This window comes from Natrix helvetica, assembly GCF_964273705.1.
Source record: "Natrix helvetica genome assembly, chromosome: 1".
Lineage (NCBI taxonomy): Eukaryota > Metazoa > Chordata > Lepidosauria > Squamata > Natricidae > Natrix > Natrix helvetica.
In genome coordinates this window covers 184,301,199-184,323,690 of record NC_138548.1, presented here as the reverse complement: position 1 = coordinate 184,323,690, position 22,492 = coordinate 184,301,199, and the positions used below count along the sequence as shown (strand labels likewise).

Genomic DNA, 22,492 nt, shown 5'->3' with positions numbered 1-22,492 from the left:
TGTGCATGATGATTTGACATGATTGCTAGCGCTTGTCTGTTTTTAAACTGATTTTTGTGCCCATTATGTTTTCAGCTCTTCCATTTTTTTCAAGTTGTTCTAACCAGATTACAAAGCTTTTTCTCTGAAGATGCCAGGCACAGTTGCTGGGCAAAATGTCAGGATACCATATGATTAGAATGTACCTGCTACTCCAAAAGCTGGAGTATAAACACTTCAAAGTAACGGACAGAACAACATTGAAATCTACAGAGTTAATTTTGTTGCAAAAATCTGTAAAACTGAACATTCTTTACCATTTTCAGCTGTTATATTCTTTCTCATCTCTGCCATTCAGTTTCTCCTTCTCAATGTAATGTTAAAGTAGTTTGTGGGGCTCTTAGATTATTTGATTTATGAGATGGTTGTCTCAAAGGTGCTTTTCCAAGAGACAACTGGACTTTCTTGGTCCCTGCCCCCGAGAAGATGTTTTGCTTCTCATTCAAGAAGCTTATTCAGTTCTGCTGAAAAACTGAACTGAAGAAGCTTCTTGGATGAGAAGCAAAATAGGGGTTTTTTCAAGGGAAAAAAAAACCCTAGAAAGTCCAGTTGCCTTTTTGGAAAGCACCTTTTGGAAAACCATGACCTGGATGATTGAAAATCTTCATAAATATTTATGGGATGGTGTTTATCAGTTGTTTACTGATGCCATTACTTTATATGTATGTAATATTCTATAAATGTCAGTATTTTATATTTTGACTTTAAACGCTTTGACTTAATCCAGGTTGGGATGAATTAAAATACTGTAAAATATTTCTTTCAAAAACTGAAAACCTGTATGTTGTCCTATATGTGGAAGAATGAAAGAATACACACAAACATCATGGATTGTTTCCCACCAGCCAAGCCAAGCATCCTCATTCCAGGCCTTTTCCACTGAGCTATGGTAACTCCTGAATATATTTACAGAGGTTTGGAGAGAGGAGAGTGAAGAAAGCAGGTATTGCACATCTGTAGTTGAAACCATTTGCATAATGTTGCATATATCCTCTAATTTTTGCCTTGAAAAGAATAATAGGTTGCTCTGGACATGCTATCTTCCACTGAGAATTGGAGACACTTGGGGGGAGATGGAATCACCTGGGAATAAGCCCATTATTCTGATAAAGTGCTATCAGTGGTGAGTTGCAGGCGGTATGCCCCAGTACAGGAGTACCGGAGCCTGCCTGGAGCACTTGGTACCGTTCAGATACGGTGTTCCAGAGGGTCCACCCGCACTCCTTACATGTCTTTAAACTCTTTAGTGCTTCTGCACACATGCACGGCACGTACAGCGCCTGCACGATGCTCCACTGAGCAGCTGGAGCGTCATGGAGGCTCACAGAGGCATTGCTGGACGGTAAGATGCTTGCGTGCGCTGCGCGCATTCATGTGGATGACAATTGGCCCCGTTGCAACTGTACTGGTTGCAATGGGATCCGGAACCCACCACTGAGTGCTATGTAAATGTTGGCTATCAGGGTTGGCAGGTTTTTAATTATTGTGGAAAAGGAAACATTTAATGGCTACATATAACTCAGTAGGAATGCTTCTGCATTTTAAGCCATATCTGATAGAAATAGAATCATAGAGTTGGAAGGGACTTTAGAGGTCTTCTAGTCCAACCTCTGCCCAAGGCAGGAGTCAATATGAAATATTCAGTTTTGTAATAATAATAGAAAATTCCTTGCTGAGCTCTTGTAATACATAATCTTGAGAGCTTTAAAAATAAACTTCATCCAGCTTTTAAAAAAAAAAGATTGTAATGAACCAAACTCTGTAATTTTTTTAAAAAGATATTAATGCACCTCTTGCTTTCTGTCACCATAGTAGCACTGTTTCTCAGCAACCAGTAACTGCTTGTTCTCACATTCTAGAAAAGCAGAAGGTGAATTTGCTGGAAATAACCTTTAGAGAGCCAGATCAAAGGACCTCTTCAATTATTCAGAACAGTTATTATAAATTAATGTATTTGAGGTTTTTATGGTAGTGAGGAGGGCCTAACGGCTAGGATTAAATAGGGTATTATTATGATGTACTATTTTGAAACAGAGCTTTTCTTGGGATGCCCTAATATAACAAGGACAGATTGATTTGATTCCCTTCCCAGTTCTGGAGATTTTCAATAGCTTCTTAGCATAGAGGTAAGGCTTTCATTTAAGAAAAATGTATGTATTAAGGCTGGTGCCAGTAAAAGAAAAGTATATGTTTGAAATGGCATAATGCAGTTTTTCATTTTTGATATGTGATCTTTCCTAGGCACAATAGCAATGCAGTCTTCCATACTCCCTGACCTAAACATCTTAAAGGAACTTAAATATGCTGAATGAACATTTTTTGGAAAAGAGTGTGCCATGCAGTAGAAAGAAGTTTATGGAGGTTTATAGTTAAGAAGCTCATATAATTGATCACTAAGCTTTCCTGATAGTATTTATCAATACTGGGAGTAAATTATTTATACAATTATGCAATGTGTAACATAAATTGTTCTAATTTACATTTTGTTGCTATTGTTTAAGAGTTATTAGTTTATGGATTACAACATGTCTGCTTGCCCTAATTTCTTTTAGACTAGAATAGAATACTTAATTGTCTGTATGTGTATACTGTGTATACACATACAACGAAATTCACATAACACCCAAAGACTATTAAAACATTACAATGAAATTAACTGATATTATTAAATTATTATTTAATAGGATCTTATTAAATGGCTCTTGAAATATCATCCTATTAGGAGAGCTTCAGTCAATTTAGAGAGAGCAACAAATACATCAGAAAATGCATGCTTATGCATACTTCTTATTTCCTGCCCCAGTATAACCATATAAGTGCAGCATGCAAGTGTTGTGAATTGCTATACATTCATACAGTCATGCAAACACCAGCAAATTCATAACAAAATCTTATATCTTACGGAGTCATGTATTTCACTTGATATATAAAAGTTTCCATGTTCACGAATGTCCATATATTCACAAAACACAAGTGCAAAAGCTCACATACAGTATATTTATTTTATTCATCAACCTACTGTATGTATTTTAAAAATAATTGTATGATACATCATCCAATTTCAGGGCAACTAACAGCATAAAACAATAAAAGCCTCACAAGCAAGCAAAGATAGCAGCTCAAGCTTTCAAATAACAAATCAATAACAACTGTTTAAACATAGATTGCTGCAACTGTGGAAGTCATTGCAACACAAATGGACAATGTGGTGAAGATTGAAAATCTACTGGAATGAAGAGACGCAGAGAGGTGGCAGATTACTCTTCCCTAGATGTATTCAAACAAAATCTAGTTAACAGCCTATCAGGAATGTTTTAAGGTGGGGTTCCTGGACTGAATAGGGGACTACACTCAAGATCCTAAATGGCCTCTTCTGACACTAGGATTCAATGAATTTGTCTTTGAGTGCAACACCTGTAGGAAAAGTTTTTTGGTGTAATTCTGTTTATTGAAGTGCCACAAGATAATGATTAATAGTGAACAAGTGTTGGAGCCTGGAGATATCTTTTCCCCATCCCTTCCATCTAAGTCACTTAGAGTTCTTGGAGAAAAGATAAGAAATATAACAAATACATATTTACAAACGCAAATATTGCCGAACAGAATAGGAAGTCTCAAAGAATAATTGGGTTACAGAAAAAAATCCCAAAGAAATATACTATTGGGAACAGATTATCAGCCTTAAAATCTTGCAATGAAGAATGAAAAAGCCAAAAGAATTGTAGATTAATTAGAAGAATTAGAGTTAGAAGAAGGAGAAAGGTTCGCTTTGGATTAATAGACAGCTGAAGAACAGAAATCAGACTAGGAATAAGTGAAAAGTTCATACTATGTGCCTAGCTAGATGGCAGCATACAGTTTAATTTACGTGAACCTGAAAGGTTGAGCAGGATGAAACTTGGTTAGTGTTTGAATGGGAGACCATTAGGAAGTCCCAGGGTTGGAGGCTATATTTATTTTACTTTAAAAGACTTGTATAATCATATTCCTTTGGAATATTTATCCTATACTTCTTGAATTTAGAAATGCCACGATATCATTTTTTGCATCTTGTTGTAGGTACCTCTGGAACAGATCAACAAATGGAAAAACAAAATACAACTCCTTCACTCTGCCCAAGAAGCCAAAAACTCTGTACTGGAAACAAAGTGGCATGAACTAAAAACAAGCCAGGAGAATCTCAGCTTCAGCAAACGAGGGACAGGAACTGTATCCTAGAAATGAATTGTCATGACTTAATAGCAAGGCATGAGAATCTCAAGATGCAAGTCCAGAAAATGAGAGTGGACATTCAGGTATGAATAACTGTCAGTCATATTCAATGCAATAGTACATTTGGAACTCACTGAGTATGCTCTTCTAATACAGACTGGCAAGTTGTAAAAGACACATGCTTTCAATTCTTGAGCTACATGTCATTCTCAGGTACTAATATGTGAGGAAGAATGTGGCTGCTCGCCAAAGGCTAAATCTTTCTCAGATGGCAGCCCTGCTGTTGAAACTCTACCTAGGGGCATGGAAATCAGGATAGTCCCACACCTTCCAATGAATAAAGAAATCTACCCCTCATTACAGGAAGATAGCTTTTGGGAGGAGGAAAGAGATTTTAGTTTATCTTATCCTTAATATATATTAGTTTTCCGTGTGTGTTTCTTTTGCAGAAGGATTATCTATCTATCTATCTATCTATCTATCTATCTATCTATCTATCTATCTATCTATCTATCTATCTATCTATCATCTATCTATCTATCATCTATCTATCTATCTATCTATCTATCTATCATCTATCTATCTATCTATCTATCTATCTATCTATCTATCTATCTATCACATTTCACATAGCCCCCCCCCCCCATATCAAGAAAAGTGATTCTAGGCATACAACAATCAAATAAAAAATAATATGCACACAAACCCAGCATTTAAAAAGTAGAAAAGTCAACATTAAAAAAAGGAAACAAATTAAAATTAAAAATACAGAAACTCCAGGTAGAGAGAGAATACAGTAAATATATATTGCTCCCACACAGTGCTCTCTGAAAGGCCTAGATGCTGCCTTGGTGGGAATTTGACTGAGGGACCAGCTCTAGATCACCAGAAAGGATGTTTGCCTGTCATCCTTATACCATTGGCTAAGTGACAGTCTTCTTGCCCTGTGCAAAGACATTTTTAAATAGTATCATTTGTAAATCTCACTTCTCATCCAATTTGGGATAATGTGTTGAATGAACTCTTGTGTTAATTTGCCAGATTGGGATGACATATTCATTTTATTAAAGAAGAAAGCTACTGCTTATGGGTTCTTTTAAAATAGTGGTTTTGAATGTTTAATATAATTTTTCATTTATATTTTATTTGTATTATTTATTTATTTATTTATTTATTTATTTATTTATTTATTTATTTATTTATTTATTTATTTATTTATTTATTTATTTATTTATTTATTTATTTAAATCTCTTGGTTTCCCAATTGCAACATGAATTATAGACAATTAGAGTATAGTATACTGCAAAAGCCAGCCATCATTTTCTATATTCTAAATTAAATATAAATTGCTTTCTTCAATACTTAAATGCCATCATCTACATTACCTCCTTTTACAACAGCATAGCAAGATTGTTTATTAAGATTGGAATATCTGTATACAACAATTATTTTTTTTCATTTCTTCATTATCCATTTTAAAAGAATGCAAAAAACTAAATCCTATGTCATTTAAACAAATAATACAGAAAATGAAAAATTGCATATGATGGACCTGGACTTCCTTTTCCCCTTTTTTCCTTTTTAAAGCAAGACAGAGTCAAAGTAACAAAACAGAAAATTATGCACAATCATTTTTTCAGGGTAAAAAAACAACACACACACAAAAGTCCCATCAGTTGCTATGGTCCACAATCACACATCCAGTCAAAATAAATATAATAGGTGACTTGTCTCACAAATTATCCCATAAATGGAATTTACCTTATGGTAAAAAGACATGCAAAAATGGCAAGCCTAAGGAGCAAAAGTAGGCAATGAAATAAGGTGAAGTTCAGAACAGCATGCAAGAAATAGCAAGTAATTTGCTGAACCAAAGGAAGGTTTTGAAACCTCCTCTTTGCATTCAGAAACACCTCCCTGCCAGGGGCACATCACATCAAAGGAAATTTCAAAAATAGGCTGCTGAGGAGACGTTGGCACAAACCACAAAAAGGGCTAAAGTGACTAAGTAGGTTTCAGACATCTACTGTAGAGGAGGGGAAGTACACCCTTATCTGGTACCAATTATGATTGCTAAACTAATTTAAATCATAAGCTTATTTAAAGATAAAATATTATAAAGAAATGTGAAATGATTTTAACATCAACATGTCAGCAAACTGACAATTCATAATGTCAATCATACTGACACATTTAAAAAGTGTCAACTATGAATAATCAAGCAATGAAATAATACTTTTGAATTGGATTTGCCATGTAAAATACTGTAGTTCTGAGATCAAGTAGATCCTCCATTAAATAAATATGTTGTGGTTTATTGGTAGTTTTTCTATCCCTTTCTCTTTTTTTAAATGTTCTGCAAGAGTATTCTCATAAAAATTTGGACAAGAGGATGCAAAATCTTTATATTTTCCACATCCCAGAATCTGATTTTTCTTCTAATAAAAACTTTTGCATTAACATGCACAAATTAATTTGTTGAATCCAATCACAAATAATTTGGCTACAGTTAAATGTAGAAGGACCTGCCTTATTTATTTGTTTAAATGATTGTGCAGCTGAGAACATTGCAAACATACATAATCTTTTGATAAGCTGCTTCTTGTAGACTTCTGGAATGGGGGGAAGGTGGCAGGAAGAAAGGCAAATTTGAACATATTGCATGGGAGCTGTTTTGCTCAAAGCCAGCATTCAATCATATTTTAATATTATAGTATGGTAATTATCCATAAAGTAAAATAGTTGCCTGGAGAACCCTTTTTCTTCCTTAGTGTTCTGTGAAAGCTTGAGCTTTTCATTTGGTTTTAATTCTTGTAGCACCTGATAAAGTAAGCTGCAGTTCATGAAAGCATATGTTTCTTAATAAAATGTGTTCGTTTGAAAAGGTGCTACCAGGCTCTTGATTTATTTAAACCCTGAAAATTCTTTCTGAAGCCTGATATGGAAAAAGATGACTGCAAAAGAGTCATATGCCTCTGAAACCCAAAATAATCATTGATATACTACATGTAATCATCATTTTCTTCCATTAAAATGTTTTAATAATATTCATTAATGTGTGTCAATACTTGATCATATAATTGGATCAATAACCACTCCTAGTTCCTAAGTGTTTTCTGATATTTTGGCTATTACTAGCAGGTAGGTACCATGCTTGACAGTGTTCTGTGCAGAGCATTGGGCATAAATGACTGAAACCTTTCATAGGTTGACTATTTCCAATCTTCAAAATTGTCCAAATTTTCATAGAAATTAGAAACAGAGACCAACGATCCAGTAGTAATCAGCAACCATATTATTTCTTTAGCTGAATCCTTGTTTGAATATGTATATTTACATATCTATATACATGAAGTTTTAAGCAACATTTTAATTCTAATTTAACATTTTATTCATTTGTCATGTCTTTAGAATATCACTACAAGTCACCAAAAAATCTTGAAGACAAGGAATATTCAGAATGGAACTGGCTACCCATCATTAGAGCTCAATCATGTGGGTTGTTCAAATTTGCACTCATTTTGTGCTGAAAGAAAATGGCTGGGAGAGCCACAGGCTTATTTCCTCACCAGGAATACAGGATCATCAGAGGTCGTATCAAAGTCTGATTTCTTCCAAAACACCTGTCCTGAAGTTACACCTAATGAAACCCCTAGGAAGGGAATTGTACCTTTAACAAACAGCTCTCAAAATATAAAACCTGAAACTAACAGGGACCACTTCCGCAAGGGGATAAAGTTCAGAAGTTCCCCCTGTTCTATGGCATCAGAGCAACACCCTAGTGAGAAGTGGCTGGAGGAAAAGGAGGAGCTGCAACAATTGATAATAGAACTGAAGAAAAAACTAAGTCTCCAAGTGCAGCCAGGTAAAACAAAAACAAAAAACAATCCCAGTCTTGCTGAGATTTGACATGAGGGTTACTAATTTTCAGTGCTGGTGCTAATGAGTTCCATGATTCAGGAAGTAATAATGAAGAAAAGGGTATACTTTTTCTTGTATGGTCACATCCAAGTCCCCACATTGTTAGATTAGGGAATTACTTTGCAACACAATTGTATCTTCTAAGGCATATTGTCAATAAAAGTATCCTAAATATACAAAATGGAGGCGCAGTGGCTCAATGGTTAAACACACTGAGCTTGTCAGCTAGAAAGCTGACAGTACAGTTTCTGTTGCATGATGGGGTGACCTCCTGTTCCTTGCCGTAGCTCCTGCTCACCTAGCAGTTTGAAAGCATGCAAATGCGAGTAGATAAATAGGTAGCCCTTTAGTGGGAAGGTATCAGCATTCTATGCACCTCAGCTTATAGTCACACTGGCCACATGACCATGGAATTTTATTCAGATAATGTTGATTATCTTGGCTAAGAAACAGAGATGAGCACCATCCCCTAGAGTCAAAAATGATTGAACAGGGAAACCTTTACCTGAATATATATACAGAAAACAGAATAGAATACAGAATAATAAAGTGGGAATGGTCCTTAGAGGTCTTCTAGTCCAGCACCCTGCTCAAGCAGGTGACCCTATACCATTCCAGACCAAGAGCTGTCTACTCTCCTCTTGAAATCTCCAGTGATGGAGCACCCACAATTTCTGAATGTAAGCCATTCCATTGATTAATTGTTGTCACTGTCAAGAAATTTCTTCTTTATATTGGATCTCTCCTTGATAAACTTCCATCCGTTACTTCTTGTCCTGCCCTCAAATGCTTTGAAGAATATGTTGACTTGCTCCTCTCTCTGACAGCTCCTCAAATATTGGAAGACTACTATTATGTCATCCCTAGTTCTTCTCTTCATTAGACTAGACTAGACATTCTCAGTTCCCACAACCATTCATAGTACAATTTAGCTTAATCATCTCCATTGCTCTCTGCTGAACTCTTTCTAACTAGAATCTCAATATCATTTTTGTATCATGGTGGCCAAATCTTGACAATATACCAAGTGTGGTCTTACCAGTGCAGTATAAAGTGGTTCTAAAACTTCGTGTGATCTTGATACTATCCCTTTGTTGATGCAGCCTAGGACTGCATTGGTTTTTGGGCAGCTGCAGCACATCTGTGGACCATCCCTTTGTAAATGTATTTTAACCCACCAATAGTGGGCATGGAGGTAATGCAATGAGATTCCTTGAAATGGTCAAAGTTAGAATTACCAGAAGCTTCATATGCCTATTTTAGTCTTTTCCCAGTGAAACCTGATGGCATGAACTTATGGAAGGGCTGCATAAAAAGGAATGGAAACTTTGCATATCTCTTGCTATAGACCCAAAGCAAATTCATTCTCTGGATTTGGATTTTCATGGATGCAAAATAGTCCAAGAGGTTCTATAAAAAGGCTATGGATACCTTGAATTTGCAGAAGTTTAATTAGAAAATGTGCTGCCCCAGCAGTATATAGCTAGTGTAGGAATTAAGAACTGTCTCTTTAAGAAACTACCTCGGGGGGGGAGAGGAGGAGCCAAAGTCATGACAACACGACATGCGATCTCAATGCTCTGAGATCGCAGTCGACACTTTTGCTACTGGATGGTCCAAACGGACCTAAACCGTCCCGCAGAGATGGTGAACAGGAAGAATACATCTTGCTGATCTCAGGGACATCACAAAGTCCCTGATCGATCCAAGAGAACTCCTTCAAGCTGGTGACAAAAAATCCAGCCATTTGGCTGATGAAGTAGGGGCAGCTCCAAAATGGAAGGATATGAAAAGAGAAAGTGTTTCCAGCTGATGAGGAATTTTTACTGTTTTAAAAGTGACTGCCTATAAAAAAAACCTTAAAATTAATTTAAATTGGAGAACAGAAGAAATAAGCGGAGGAATTAAATTTGGGCTGGTTTTGGACAGTGGGCTATCTTATTTTTTAAATGTTATCTTCACGGATGGAATTTATGCAAGTCTTTTAAAATGAATGGATTAAGTTTCCTTCTATATTTTTTTCTTTTACTATTCTCTGTAATCTATGGACTAAAATTCTCCTCTTTCATTACTGTGGGTTTTTTCTAACTCATTTAAGAATCGGACTTTCTTTTAACTTGAAATACAAAAAAAGATACAAAAAGAAATTGTAACATTGTAACACTGCTAATCGAAGGCTGGAGGTTTGTGTATTGGAAACGAAACACTTTTTTCACTGATTATCCTGGCTTGGCACCTCAGAGAGTGATAAAAAGAAAAGCACACAGATGTTCCTTTGAAGTATATTTTTAGCCAGAGAAAGGTGAAATGTTATTGTGATGCTTAATCCTGTTAAAACCTTCTAAGCTAGAGCAGCAGTGTTTGTTAGTTGGAGATAATGGCACAATTTCAACAGCAGAAAGAAGTTTTAAGTCTGCTTAAAGAAATACAGAATTACAATTACTCTCAGAAATACAGAAATTATCAGATACACGTGAGAGGATAGAGAAGAAGTTGGAAGATTTAGTGCATTTAACAGCAAAAATATGATGAAGAAGTTGAAGATGCTAATCAAATGGAAAAAATGGCTGTTAAAATCCTAAAAATCAAAGAGGAAAACGAATATAAAGAAAATAAAATTGCTGATATTTAGGGTGATTGGTTTGTCTCTGAAAAGGGAAAGACTGGAATACTGAAAGAGGAATTAAATGGAGGGGAAATCTACCCCAGATGGCAAGATATAGAAGAAGAGAAAACAAAAGAATTTATGGATTTAAAGAGAGAAATTTTATTAGCAATATCATTGATAACACTACTGACAATCAAAGATAAGCTGATTAAGGAAACAGAAGAAGGGCATCGAAATTACATGAGAGATTTTATAAGCAAAGAATTGCTAAGGGGAGTCCATACAAAGTTGATTAAGGAGATGATTAGAGGACTGACACCACAAATGGCAGAAGATATGAGACTGTTTTGCTATTGGAAAGATACAGGTTGATAGATGGAAGAGTATAATTTAAAACTAGCTACACTTAGTGAAATTTAGAGACAATAGATATAGTTAAATAAATAATTGATAATGATAATAATGTATACAATGTGTAGCATTATAATAAGTAATAACTCGATATGAATATTGAATGGTATCCATGAAAGAAAGATTAGAAACCCTTTTGGATTATACATAAAGGTTAATAATAATAAAAAAGAATTAAGTTAGATTCAGTTAAGTCTTGATTATTAGGGGGGAAATGATATGATGCAGAATATAGTCAAATAAAGGAGGGATAATGATAATAACGTATATATATGTATGGGTACAACATAAGGAAGTGGGATGTAAATTGTAAACAGTGATTTGGGAAGAAGGATTAAAAAACTTTATTATTAAATATTATGGATGTTTAGCTAGAATAGGACATAAGGATTTAGTGTCAATGGAGGATTTTAGAAATAGTAAATGAAATGCCAGTATGTGGTTATGTATTAAATCTTGGTATATTTTATAATGAAGGACGTTTAAACAATTATAGTCAAATGAAAATGGAGGTATGATGCCGGTAACATGTATAAATATCTGAGTTAAAATACTTGAGTTAATACGAATTATGCATGATGACTGTGGAAGAGATGCACAAAAGTCTTTTGTAACCAACTGATACACTTTCTACAGTATGTAAAGAAGGAAGATTTTATGTGTTGTGTTTGTTTTGAAAATTAAAAATTTAAAAAAACTTTTATAAAAAAAAGAAAGAAACTACCTCAAGGGAAATGTAGGCAGAGACTGCCGTATGGGAAATGTAGTTCAATGACATGTGATCACATCTCTGTTTATGATTGGCCACAGGGGCATCTTGCCCACATGCAAAGTTTATCGCCGGGCAGTTTGTTGCCTTTGTGAACCGGAGTAGTAGCATCTGTATCTCCGCCAGCATGGTGATAAAATCATCATCTTTTTACACTACGTGATGGGACAGATCATGGAAAGTCAGAAGTATCTTAACACTGAACTGTAAGTTTTGCTATTAAGAATGCCTGATAATAAACTTGATCTGAGAGAGATTCCTAAGCGGGGAATTAACTGCATGCCCCGAGCAAGCCTACAATGCTCGAGGCAGAACAGTAAAAAGATGATGAATGATTTTACCCTCATCCAGTAGCTCCTGAATAAATAAGACGTTGAAGTGGAATCCCAAACTCCGTTTGCATTTTAACTGAGAACAGCTGCCGGGATTTCCCCACCCCTCTCTTGGAGCAGAGAGAAACATCCCGTTTCAGCAAGGAAGGCTGATTGTCTTTCCTGAGATGAAGGACTTTATTGTGATTAAGAAAGTGTGTTAAAAAGGAACCCAGGAATTGCATAATAAAGCAACCCCCCTTTCTTTCCCAACCTAACAAAGAAAGAGAAACCTTGATGGTAATAAAAGCCCCATGGAAAGGTCTCCATGGAAACGAAATTTGTGTAAGAAAGAAGTCAGTAGCAACGACCTCCCAACTCCTTTGAACTTTAGTGATGAGTTGTCCTGGCAACGTGAGGCAATAAAGAGGCCAATTTACTTAGTGTGTGCAGACCTGCAGGCAGCCAAAAGAGCCATAAAGCAGAGGCAGTCCAGCCGAAGAAATAAATGTGTTATTGTTTGTGAATTACTGAGAAAGGGCACAACTCCTACAGAAAGAACCAAGCTAGCCAGGTCCAAAACGAATTCCAAGTTTGGGTGAAAGTCCCTTAGGAATTCCAAACTGGAAAGTCAGCTTAGATGGTCACCTCGTCTGGGAGAACGCCATTACCAATCACTCCCAACAGTAGTCACAAGCAGCGCCCTCTAGCGGCTCCTCTACAAACCGCAACCAAGTAGTTCAAGCCAACACTTGCAATACACCCTAGTGGTGGACAAGTGAACTGCACCTGCATCTCCAAAGTCTTGCAACGCACCCTAGTGGTCGATTAGTGAACTGCACCTGCATCTTCAAAGTCTTGCAATGCACCCTAGTGGCCGTCAAGTGAACTGCACCTACAGCTACAAAGTCTTGCAACGCACCCTAGTGACCAAAAAGGGAATAGATCTCAAAGAATTCATAACACATTCAAGAAATTTTCTGAGCTAATCCTAGTCATAGAATCTTTCTAGCCATGGCAGAAAGGTCAGACATGCCGAACCCCATGCCTGAACCCACCATAGACTCAGAATTGGTCATCCAAAACTCAGAATTGGATGTCCAACTATCAGAAAAGGCAGAAACACATCAGATAGCCTACGACCTAAGACAGCATAGAAAGTCTACGCAGATTACCTCTTGGAGGAATGGGTTTATCAAAAGCATGAGAGTCGCTGGAAGCAGTTGCAGCATCTCTGCGATGAACTCGAAGATGATCTACCCCCCAAATGCCTCCGTTCATGGAACGAGGACATGAACGAAATCTACGCACTATGGATATTTTATGGAGACTGCCTCAATGACATCCAGCTACAACTAAATGATGATGAAGAACTCCAGAAGGAAATGCTGCACATTCAGATGTTAAACAAAGAACATAAAAAGCAGTTTCGACGCAGCAAAGGCCTTATACAAACCAATCTGAAGAGGGAGACCGCCCCGGACGAGAAGGCTGAGTCTGAAGCATCTCAGCAGTCATATGTAGCTCCCTCTCATGCTTCCAAGAAAACGTCCTCATCTAATACCAAGGACACACCAGAAACAAATGCCGGATCCAAAGTGTCTTGTTGTTCGCAAGCACCATCTCAGTGGTCACATGCAGCCTCCTCTCATGCTTCTAAGAGGACATCCTCATCTAGTCCCAACATTACACAGGGAGAAAAGGCCGCATCTGTGGTGTCTCAGCGTTCACACACAGCATCTCAACAGTCACACTCAGCTTCCTCCCACATCTCCAGAAAGTCCTCATCTTTCCGACCAAAGGCAACTCGATCTTGAGCAGGCAGCAGCGTCTTGCAGCAATCTCCCTGTTACAGCCAAAGGTCACGGATATCTATAGCTGCAGAAGCACGAATAGAAGCTGAGGTGGCCGAGGTGGATCTAGAGACCGCAAGGGAAGAGCAGATGCTGAAGGAAAAGATGGCAACCATGGAAGCAAAGAAGGCAGCTGCAGAAGCCAAAGCTCAGGCAGAGAGAGCAGCTGAAGAAGCAGAGAGAGCAGTTGCAGAAGCCAAAGCTCAGGCAGAGAGGGCAGCTGCGGAAGCCAAAGCTCAGGCAGAGAGAGCAGCTGCGGAAGCAAAGAGAGCAGCTGCAGAAGCCAAAGCTCAGGCAGAGAGAGCAGCTGCGGAAGCAGAGAGAGCAGCTGCAGAAGCCAAAGCTCAGGTAGAAATGGCAGCTGCTGAAGCAGAGAGTGCCAAAGTTCAGGCTCAACTAGAGTACCTTCAACGCAAGCGGGAAGCGAAAGAAAGACTAATATGGGCCAAAGTTCTACAGGCCGAGGCTGTTGGTGCCTTCCTCAACTTCGATCCTAGGAAGTTAGAAGCAGAAAACCCGGACACACGTGTCAAGGCCTAGGTAGATGGCCAATGCATGATGCCAACGTGTGATGCAACAGGAACAATCACCAAACCCACAAGCTAAGGAGATAGCTAACGTCATATAATCTGCATCGCTTGACCCCTCCCTTAGGATTGGAGAGCCTACTCTGACAAACCCAGACACACAGGGCAATAACAACAAAGTCCCAGCGATGGTAAACAATCCTCAGCCAGCAGGGATACAAATAGCCGCAAGTAGCAACCTCAGTGTTGAGGCAAAAAAATTCCAGCCAATACTTCAAGGCAACTTGAATAGGAACGAACAGAGTTATAAACATGATCAACCTGCAGAGCAACAACAAATACAACCTTTGGCTACACCATGGCAAGATGAAGTTGCACAGAACTTTTTGGAAGAAAAATAGCAGCCATCCTCGGCCACCATACCTACTCCTATAGACTGTGCCTGTTCGAACCAACAGGAGGCCACTGGTCCTTATCCACCTAAAGCTGTGAGGTACACCGCACCGTCTCCCCTGGCATACAACCCTGGGGCAGATTGGCAACCTTACCAGAGGAAGGTGAACTTGGCATCTAGAGGGGTAGAGAAGTTCTCTGACAAGCCAGGCCGAGAATATCGGGTATGGGGAGAGATCTTCCAACGTGCTATCCGTGCCAAGTAGATAGAGCCTGAGGATGAGATTGTACATATGAAGGCTTGGTTAGGCCCAAAGTCTAAGCAAATAGTTGCAGGAATCTATCACACTTATCTGAAGGATCCAGTCAAAGCCTATGAACAAGCGTGGAAGGTACTTGATCGACGGTTTGACTCGTCCACGCTCATGGAGTCCTCACTCTTGAAACAGGTCGTCGAATACCCCAATATTAGTCCAAATGATCCCAAGGAGTTATGGGAGTTTTCTACCCTTCTCTCAGAACTATGGACTGCTCAAGAAGATCCCAAAACCAAGGGATTGACATGCCTTGATGAGTACAGCATACAGAACATTATCATCGGAAAACTATCAAGACGGTTCAATGATCGATGGACCGATCTGCGTGACACTTACAGGAAGAACAATCAATACAATGATCCTCCCTTTACTACACTCAAAGAATTCGTTGCTGATCAGGTAGAGCAATGCACCGACCCTTGAAACCTAGGTCATTGGGATGACTACTCCACAATCACCAAAAGGGCTGCCCATAATGCTGCTGCGATCAAGAGCCCAATGCAGACCACAAGGGAAAAAACCTTTGTGTCTGTACACAAAACACAAATCTCCAACTCTGCTAGGAACAATTCAGATGTGCGACCATCAAGGACAGTTCTAATTAAAGCCCCAACAACAAACAAGGACCCATTCTGTCCATTCCACAAGTCTTCCCACTCTTTGAACAAGTGTAGAGAATTTGGAAAGAAGCCCGTGGAGGAAAGGAAAGCTCTAATTGGGGAGTACAAACTCTGCTATAAATGTTGTGATTCTGCAGAATACATAGCCAAAGCATGTATAGCCAAGGTGCAATGTCATCTTTGCAAGAGTGGCAGGCACCCTGGTGCCCTACATCCAAACTCTGAGATAACGCGTCATCCAAAGGCTGACCCTCCTCCACACAAGGAGACTCCACACGATGTTGAAGCGCACCCAGAAACTACCACAGATGTAAGTGTCAGATGCACCTCAGTATGTGGTGGCTCTCCATCACCTCGCACATGCCACCAAATCTGCCTAGCCAAAGTCTATCCTGCTACGTGCCCAGAAGAAGCTGTGAAGGTGTATGTAATCCTAGACACGCAAAGCAATAAATTGATAGCAAGGTAAGCATTCTTCAATCTCTTTGACATCGAAAGCAAACAGACGGAATTCACTATATCAACGTGCACTGGGTCCCAGCACACGGTGGGGAGGAAAGTTGATGGACTCTGCATAGAGGCATTAGATGGGAGTGCGCAGTTTCCACTGCCACCAATAATAGAGTGGGATGATCTACCAGATGATCGCAGTCAGATTGCGACACCCGAGTTAGCAAACACCATACCCCACCTCAGACATATGGCTAATCGCTTTACCACCCTGGATCCTGAAACCAAAATCATGCTCCTGAGGAACAGAAAAATTAAATAGGATCCTGCCCTTCCCATGACAACTACTTAGCAGATATGCATTGCTGATTGTTGAAGAGTTTAAAAGACTGGAAAAGCAGGAGTAAGTAGAGTAACTGGATTGGAACCTGCTAAATGCTTAAAATTACTGAAACGCTAAGAACTACCATACTTTTTGGAGTATAAGACGCACCAAGATTTTGAAGAGGCAAATTTAAAAAAAATGTTTTTGCACTCTGCAAACCTCCCTAACCTCCCATTTTTCATGAAAATGGGCCCGTTTTTTTTCCAAAAGAAGGACGTGAATAGCTTTTATGAGGCTTGTAGAGTGCTCCTGGGGCAGTGGTGGGTTCCTGCCGGATCGCACCGGATCGCGCGCGCTCCCTTTCAGCGCTCCACCTGGCTCGCGCGCTCCCTTTCAGCGCTCCACCTGGCTCGCGCGCTCCCTTTCAGCGCTCCACCTGGCTCGCGCGCTCCCTTCCGGCGCTAAAACCGGAAGTACGGTCTTGCCCCGCCCCTGGCGAAGCGACGACGCCTGCCTGCGCTGGTGGAGCGCAGGCAGGCGTCGTCGCTTCACCAGGGGCGGGGCAAGACCGTACTTCCGGTTTTAGCGCCGGAAGGGAGCGCGCGAGCCAGGTGAAGCGCTGAAAGGGAGCGCGCGAGCCAGGTGGAGCGCTGAAAGGGAGCGCGCGAGCCAGGTGGAGCGCTGAAAGGGAGCGCGCGAGCCAGGTGGAGCGCTGAAAGGGAGCGCGCGAGCCAGGTGGAGCGCTGAAAGGGAGCGCGCGAGCCAGGTGGAGCGCTGAAAGGGAGCGCGCGAGCCAGGTGGAGCGCTGAAAGGGAGCGCGCGCGATCCGGTGCGATCCGGCAGGAACCCACCACTGTCCTGGGGGTGGGGTGGGGAGGGGAAACAAGCAAAAAATGACCTGTTTTTCGCAAAAATGGGCCAATTCTTTTGTCAAAAAAGGACATGAATAGCCTTTAGGAGGCTTATAGAGTGAGGGGGAGGGGCAGAGTTGAGCAAAAGAACATTTTTCGCTCAGTTCTGTCCTCCCCAGCCCCCAGGAGCACTCTGAAAGCCTCCTAAATCTATGCACGGCCATTTTGGTGAAGGGGGCAGGGTTTTGCGAGGCAAAAAATGCTGTATTCAGTGTATAAGATGCACCCAGATTTTCAGCCTCTGTTTTGAGGGGAAAAGGTACGCCTTATACTCTGAAAAATACAGTAATTGCAGCATGATGGTTCAGCTGGACTTGTTTCTATTATCACTTCTGTATGATGAATTCTCCCTTCAAAATCCAGGCAATTGTAATTGGGCCAAAGTGCAGAGAATGTCTAGGCCTATTTTGTATAATTATAGCTGACATATCCTTTTTTTTGTAAAGTTTTTTTATTTTTTATTTATTTTAAAACAAACTTTTCATCATTCATTAATCAGTGTGTTGTTTGAGTACAAATGTTTTGTGTCATAATAGTTATAGCTTACCACCAAATTCTTTATATACATCTGTTCTTATTTTATTATTACAACTTAATATATCTCCTATTATAACATTTCCTAAATTATTTAATTTTCTAGTTTTTATCCATATTCATTTTCTAACCAATGATAAAATGGCCCCTATATATTATAATAATCAGATTCTTCCTTTCCTTTAATTGCTAGTGTTAATCTACTCATTTCTGCACAATCTAATATTTTCTTGATCACATTTTCATCTTTAGGAATTTCTTCCGCTTTCCAATTTTGTGCAAATAAAATTCTAGCCGCAGTTATTATATGAATAATCAAATATACATTTTCTTTACTATATTTCCCTGGTAACATACCCAACAAGAACAATTCAGGTTTTAAGTCAATATGTTGCTGCGTCATCTTCTCCAACCACATTCAAATTCTTGCCCAGTATTTTTTCGCTTTTGTGCACGTCTACCACATGTGATTAATACGACCCCAGCATTTCACAGCATTTCCAACATTTGGTTAATTTGTCTTTAAACATTTTTGCCAATCTTTCAGGTGACGTGTGCCACCTATAAAATATTTTGTACAAATTCTCTTTACATGCAGTTGCCATTGTTAATTTATAATTTCATTCCCATAGTTGCTGCCATTTATCTAACGCTTATCGAGTATCCAAATTTTTTGGCCACGCTATCATTGTTTCTTTTACCTGTTCTTCTAGTTTAACACACAGTAAATAGCTATACAATTTTTTTATTCATTCACTTTTCTGTTCTTGTAAGTATCTCATTCAATTCTGTCATCTCCATGTAGAAACCATATAATTTAGCATCTTTTTCATATCTAGATTGTATCTGCAATTGTGCATACCAAACCAAGTCAATCCCTTGTTCTTCTAATTCTTATTTCCTTTTAAGTTTTCTCTTTTCTGTCAAAATATCTTTATATCTAACAATGTTTCCCATATTAATAATATTTGGATGTATTACTTGCTTCCATTCAGTAGTGGATTCCGGACCCAGGCACAGCCGGTACACTGCACACGGGGCCGGGAGTCCTAGACGGGCACAAGTGCTGCGCGCACATGCACACACCACTGCCCTGCAACACCCAGCTGCCCGGCAGAGGTCATGCAGACGCCACATGTTGTGCATGCATGTGCAATGGGCCGATCGCATTATTAAACGGCCATGGAATGTGGGCCCGCGGGTGGGCCAATCGAGCCACCGTGCTAATACGATGGCCACTCCACTTCTCCCAGCTACTCCCGGTACGGCTATACTGGGCCGTAATGCCTGGAACCCACCACTGCTTCCATTGTCGAAAGCCAAGCTGGTATCTTCAAATAGTATTTTTCTCTAACTTTCTAACCATACTAATAATAAAGCATTTTTTATATAATGTCTTTGAAAATAACCATGTATCTTGTTTTTCCCATACCATAAGAAGACATGCCAACCCAATTGTAAGTCAAGTCTCTCCAATGTTAATAACCTTGTATTTCTCAATACAATCAGTTCTTTCTTCTATGATAACATTGCTGCTTGATAATATAATTCTCAATTCGGTAACCCTAACCCTCCTCTAATTCTTGCATCTTGTAACATTTTTAGATTAATTTCTTGCTTTTTCCCCCTTGCCATATATATTTCACTATTATTTTGTTGAGATTTTCAAAATATTTTTTATCTAACTTTATCGGGATTGTTTGGAATAAAAACAACAATCTTGGTTAAATGTTCATCTTAATTGTTGCTATTCTTCCTATTAAGGATAATTGCAAATTCTTCCATCTCTCCTAATCTATTTCAATTTGTCTTATCAATTTATAATAATTATCTTCCTTTATCGTTATACATCTTGCTGCTAACTGAATTCCTAAGTATCTTACTTATTTAGTAATTTGAATAGCTAGTTTTTCCATTAACTCCCTTTTCTGTTTTTCTGTAACATTTTTCACTAATATTTTTGTTTGGTTTTTATTAATTTTCAACCCTGCCACTTCACTATAGTCTTCTATTCATTCTAAGATTTTTGGTCCTGTTTCTCGTGGATCTTCTAAAATAAAGACTAAATCATCTGTGAATGCCTGTAATTTATATTCTTTTTTAATTTTCATAACTTTTCTCTCATTATCCTGTCTTATCTTTCTATTTAATACCTCCAATGTCAATACAATAGTAGTGGGGATAAGAAGGGACATCCCTGTTTTGTGCCTTTCATAATATTAATATTCATAATATTCTCTATCATATCTCCATTTACCATCACCTTTGCCGATTACTTATAATAAATTGTCTTAATCATATTTATAAATCTCACCCCAAAATCCACAGTCTGTAATTGCATTATCATAAATTGCCAGTTCACATTATCAAACGCCTTCTGCACATCCAGAAAGATCAACACCATTTGTTTTTCTGGGTGAGCTTCATAATATTCCAAGGTGTTCAAAATTATTCTCATGTTGTCTCTAATCTGCCTCTTAGGTACAAAGCCATTTTGATCTGTATATATAAATTCATTTAAAAGTCTCTTTAATCTTTCAGCCACTATTGAAGCAAATATCTTATAGTCTGCATTTAACAGGGAAATTAGTCTATGTCCTTATGACCCTAGTAAATAAAATCTTCTGTTAGAAAGGTCCTAATGAACAACATTTTGAAGAAGTAGGTAAACTGTTTTATCTGCTTTCTCAATTAACATGTGCACACAAGCATACACACACATGCACAGACACACACACATACTGTACCCAAAGAGGCAATAGTGTTTAGAAATGTCTACCTTCTTGCATCTAGTACTCTTTTATGTTTGAGGAGCTTTCAGATTTGTATCAAATAACTTTGATCACAATCTTGTATTCAGCTTTTTACTGGACTGAACATATTTTGCTTTTTATGAGCCAAGCTTGTGGAATATTTGCCATATCAGTTCAAACCTATATTGATTCCGCATAACATTTTTTTTGTTTTTGTTCTTACAGTCTACCCCTCTGAAGAGTTGCTGCTCAGGGCTGAGCATCTTTGCAAGTCTTTCTCTAATCTCATGACTCAAGTGACCTCACCAGCCAGGAAAACTGAAGTTGGTGGTAATAGCCTTTCCAGACTGTCTGATCTTCCAAGTTAAAAGAAGATAACCATGTATATTATAGCTGTTTTTTAAAAAAAATATCCTTACATTGAAATTGGCATGAACTTTTACATTCCACTATTCTTTCTTCTGCTTTTTCTCTGGGTGTTCATACTCTGGTTTCTCTTAAAATCAAATAATTATTCTATTCACCGTATATCTTTGAAAAAGCACTTATATTAATGCATGAAACTTGGTACATATAATACAAGCGCTCAATGGTTCTCCCTGGGTATGTCCACATGTCGTCACAGGAGCTTTGCAAAGGCTTGAAGAAATATTATGATCCATGGTGAAGAAAAGTTGAGAACCATTGTGGTAGCTGATATATAGAAATGAAATATGGGAACTCATCATAATATTAGAATGTGTATGGACCTCCTTGTGGTTTTGTTTGAATCCATGTATTCAATTTAACAGAAAATGTGAAGCAAAGAACAAAGCAGATTTCTTTATACAGCTGTGTGAAAAAGTCCTGCACGTTTTACGGTTTATGGTTTATGACATTTTTGGGATAGGCTATTGATTTATGATATTTTATGCTAACGGCTATGCAAATATTGTTATATTTAAATAAATACTTGTGGTTTTTAAGTGAAAAGCATAGGCTTTTTGCAATTTGGTGCTGTTTGGATGGGGATTGTGAATTTTCTTGCATGCTTACAATGCATGCTTACAATGACTATGAAAACAGATTAACTGATGCATACCCAGAGGCATACGTGTTGCAATTACTAAGGCCGCATGCTAGTGTTTTGTTAACATTTTTATTGTTTATGGCCCTGAAAAGGACCATTTAGGTAACCAAACATGGTTACTAATATGAAATTGGCCTGCCCTTATTGCTCATCACCAGGCGGCATCGCTTCGGCATAGACTGTATAAGCCTTTGCACGTGATCTTTGGTGACAATGTGGTGCCAGGCTGCAATAATGGATTCAATCAACTCCTGCTTGGTCTTTGGATGCTTCTTGCTTATTTCGTAACCAACTTGGACCACAAGTTCTCAATTGGGTTCAAATCCGGGCTCTGAGTTGGCCAATCCAGGAGTCGAACACCATGCTTCTTCATCCACTGCTGGACGGACATGGCTCGATGACAAGGAGCATTGTCATCCTGGAAGTAAAAGTCCTTCCCTACAAGTTGCTGAGCTGAAGGAAGCATGG

At 38.6% G+C, this 22,492-nt stretch overlaps 1 protein-coding gene across 3 annotated transcripts; it reads left to right on the top strand.

Moving 5' to 3' along the window:
* Positions 1 to 854: 854 nt before the first annotated feature.
* Positions 855 to 21,880, top strand: LOC309384580 (uncharacterized protein). 3 transcript variants are annotated; one of them, XM_081938281.1, is made up of 5 exons: positions 855 to 982; positions 3,203 to 3,358; positions 4,099 to 4,334; positions 7,664 to 8,117; positions 21,181 to 21,880. In XM_081938281.1, the coding sequence occupies exons 3-5, from the start codon at positions 4,260 to 4,262 to the stop codon at positions 21,321 to 21,323; spliced, it is 672 nt and encodes a 223-aa protein (XP_081794407.1). In that variant the 5' UTR covers positions 855 to 982; positions 3,203 to 3,358; positions 4,099 to 4,259; the 3' UTR covers positions 21,324 to 21,880. The 3 variants fall into 3 exon arrangements, with proteins under 3 accessions (XP_081794407.1, XP_081794409.1, XP_081794408.1); XM_081938282.1 differs by lacking the exon at positions 855 to 982 and adding an exon at positions 2,055 to 2,165; XM_081938283.1 differs by lacking the exons at positions 855 to 982; positions 3,203 to 3,358 and adding an exon at positions 2,029 to 2,165.
* Positions 21,881 to 22,492: the final 612 nt, after the last annotated feature.

Bases quoted from the DNA above. Each gene is read 5' to 3' on its own strand.
- LOC309384580 (XM_081938281.1), top strand. From the start codon at position 4,260: ATGAATTGTCATGACTTAATAGCAAGGCATGAGAATCTCAAGATGCAA. The intron at 4,335-7,663 runs GTATGAATAACT...TCATGTCTTTAG, and splicing joins AAATGAGAGTGGACATTCAG to AATATCACTACAAGTCACCA. The intron at 8,118-21,180 runs GTAAAACAAAAA...TTGTTCTTACAG, and splicing joins AAGTCTCCAAGTGCAGCCAG to TCTACCCCTCTGAAGAGTTG.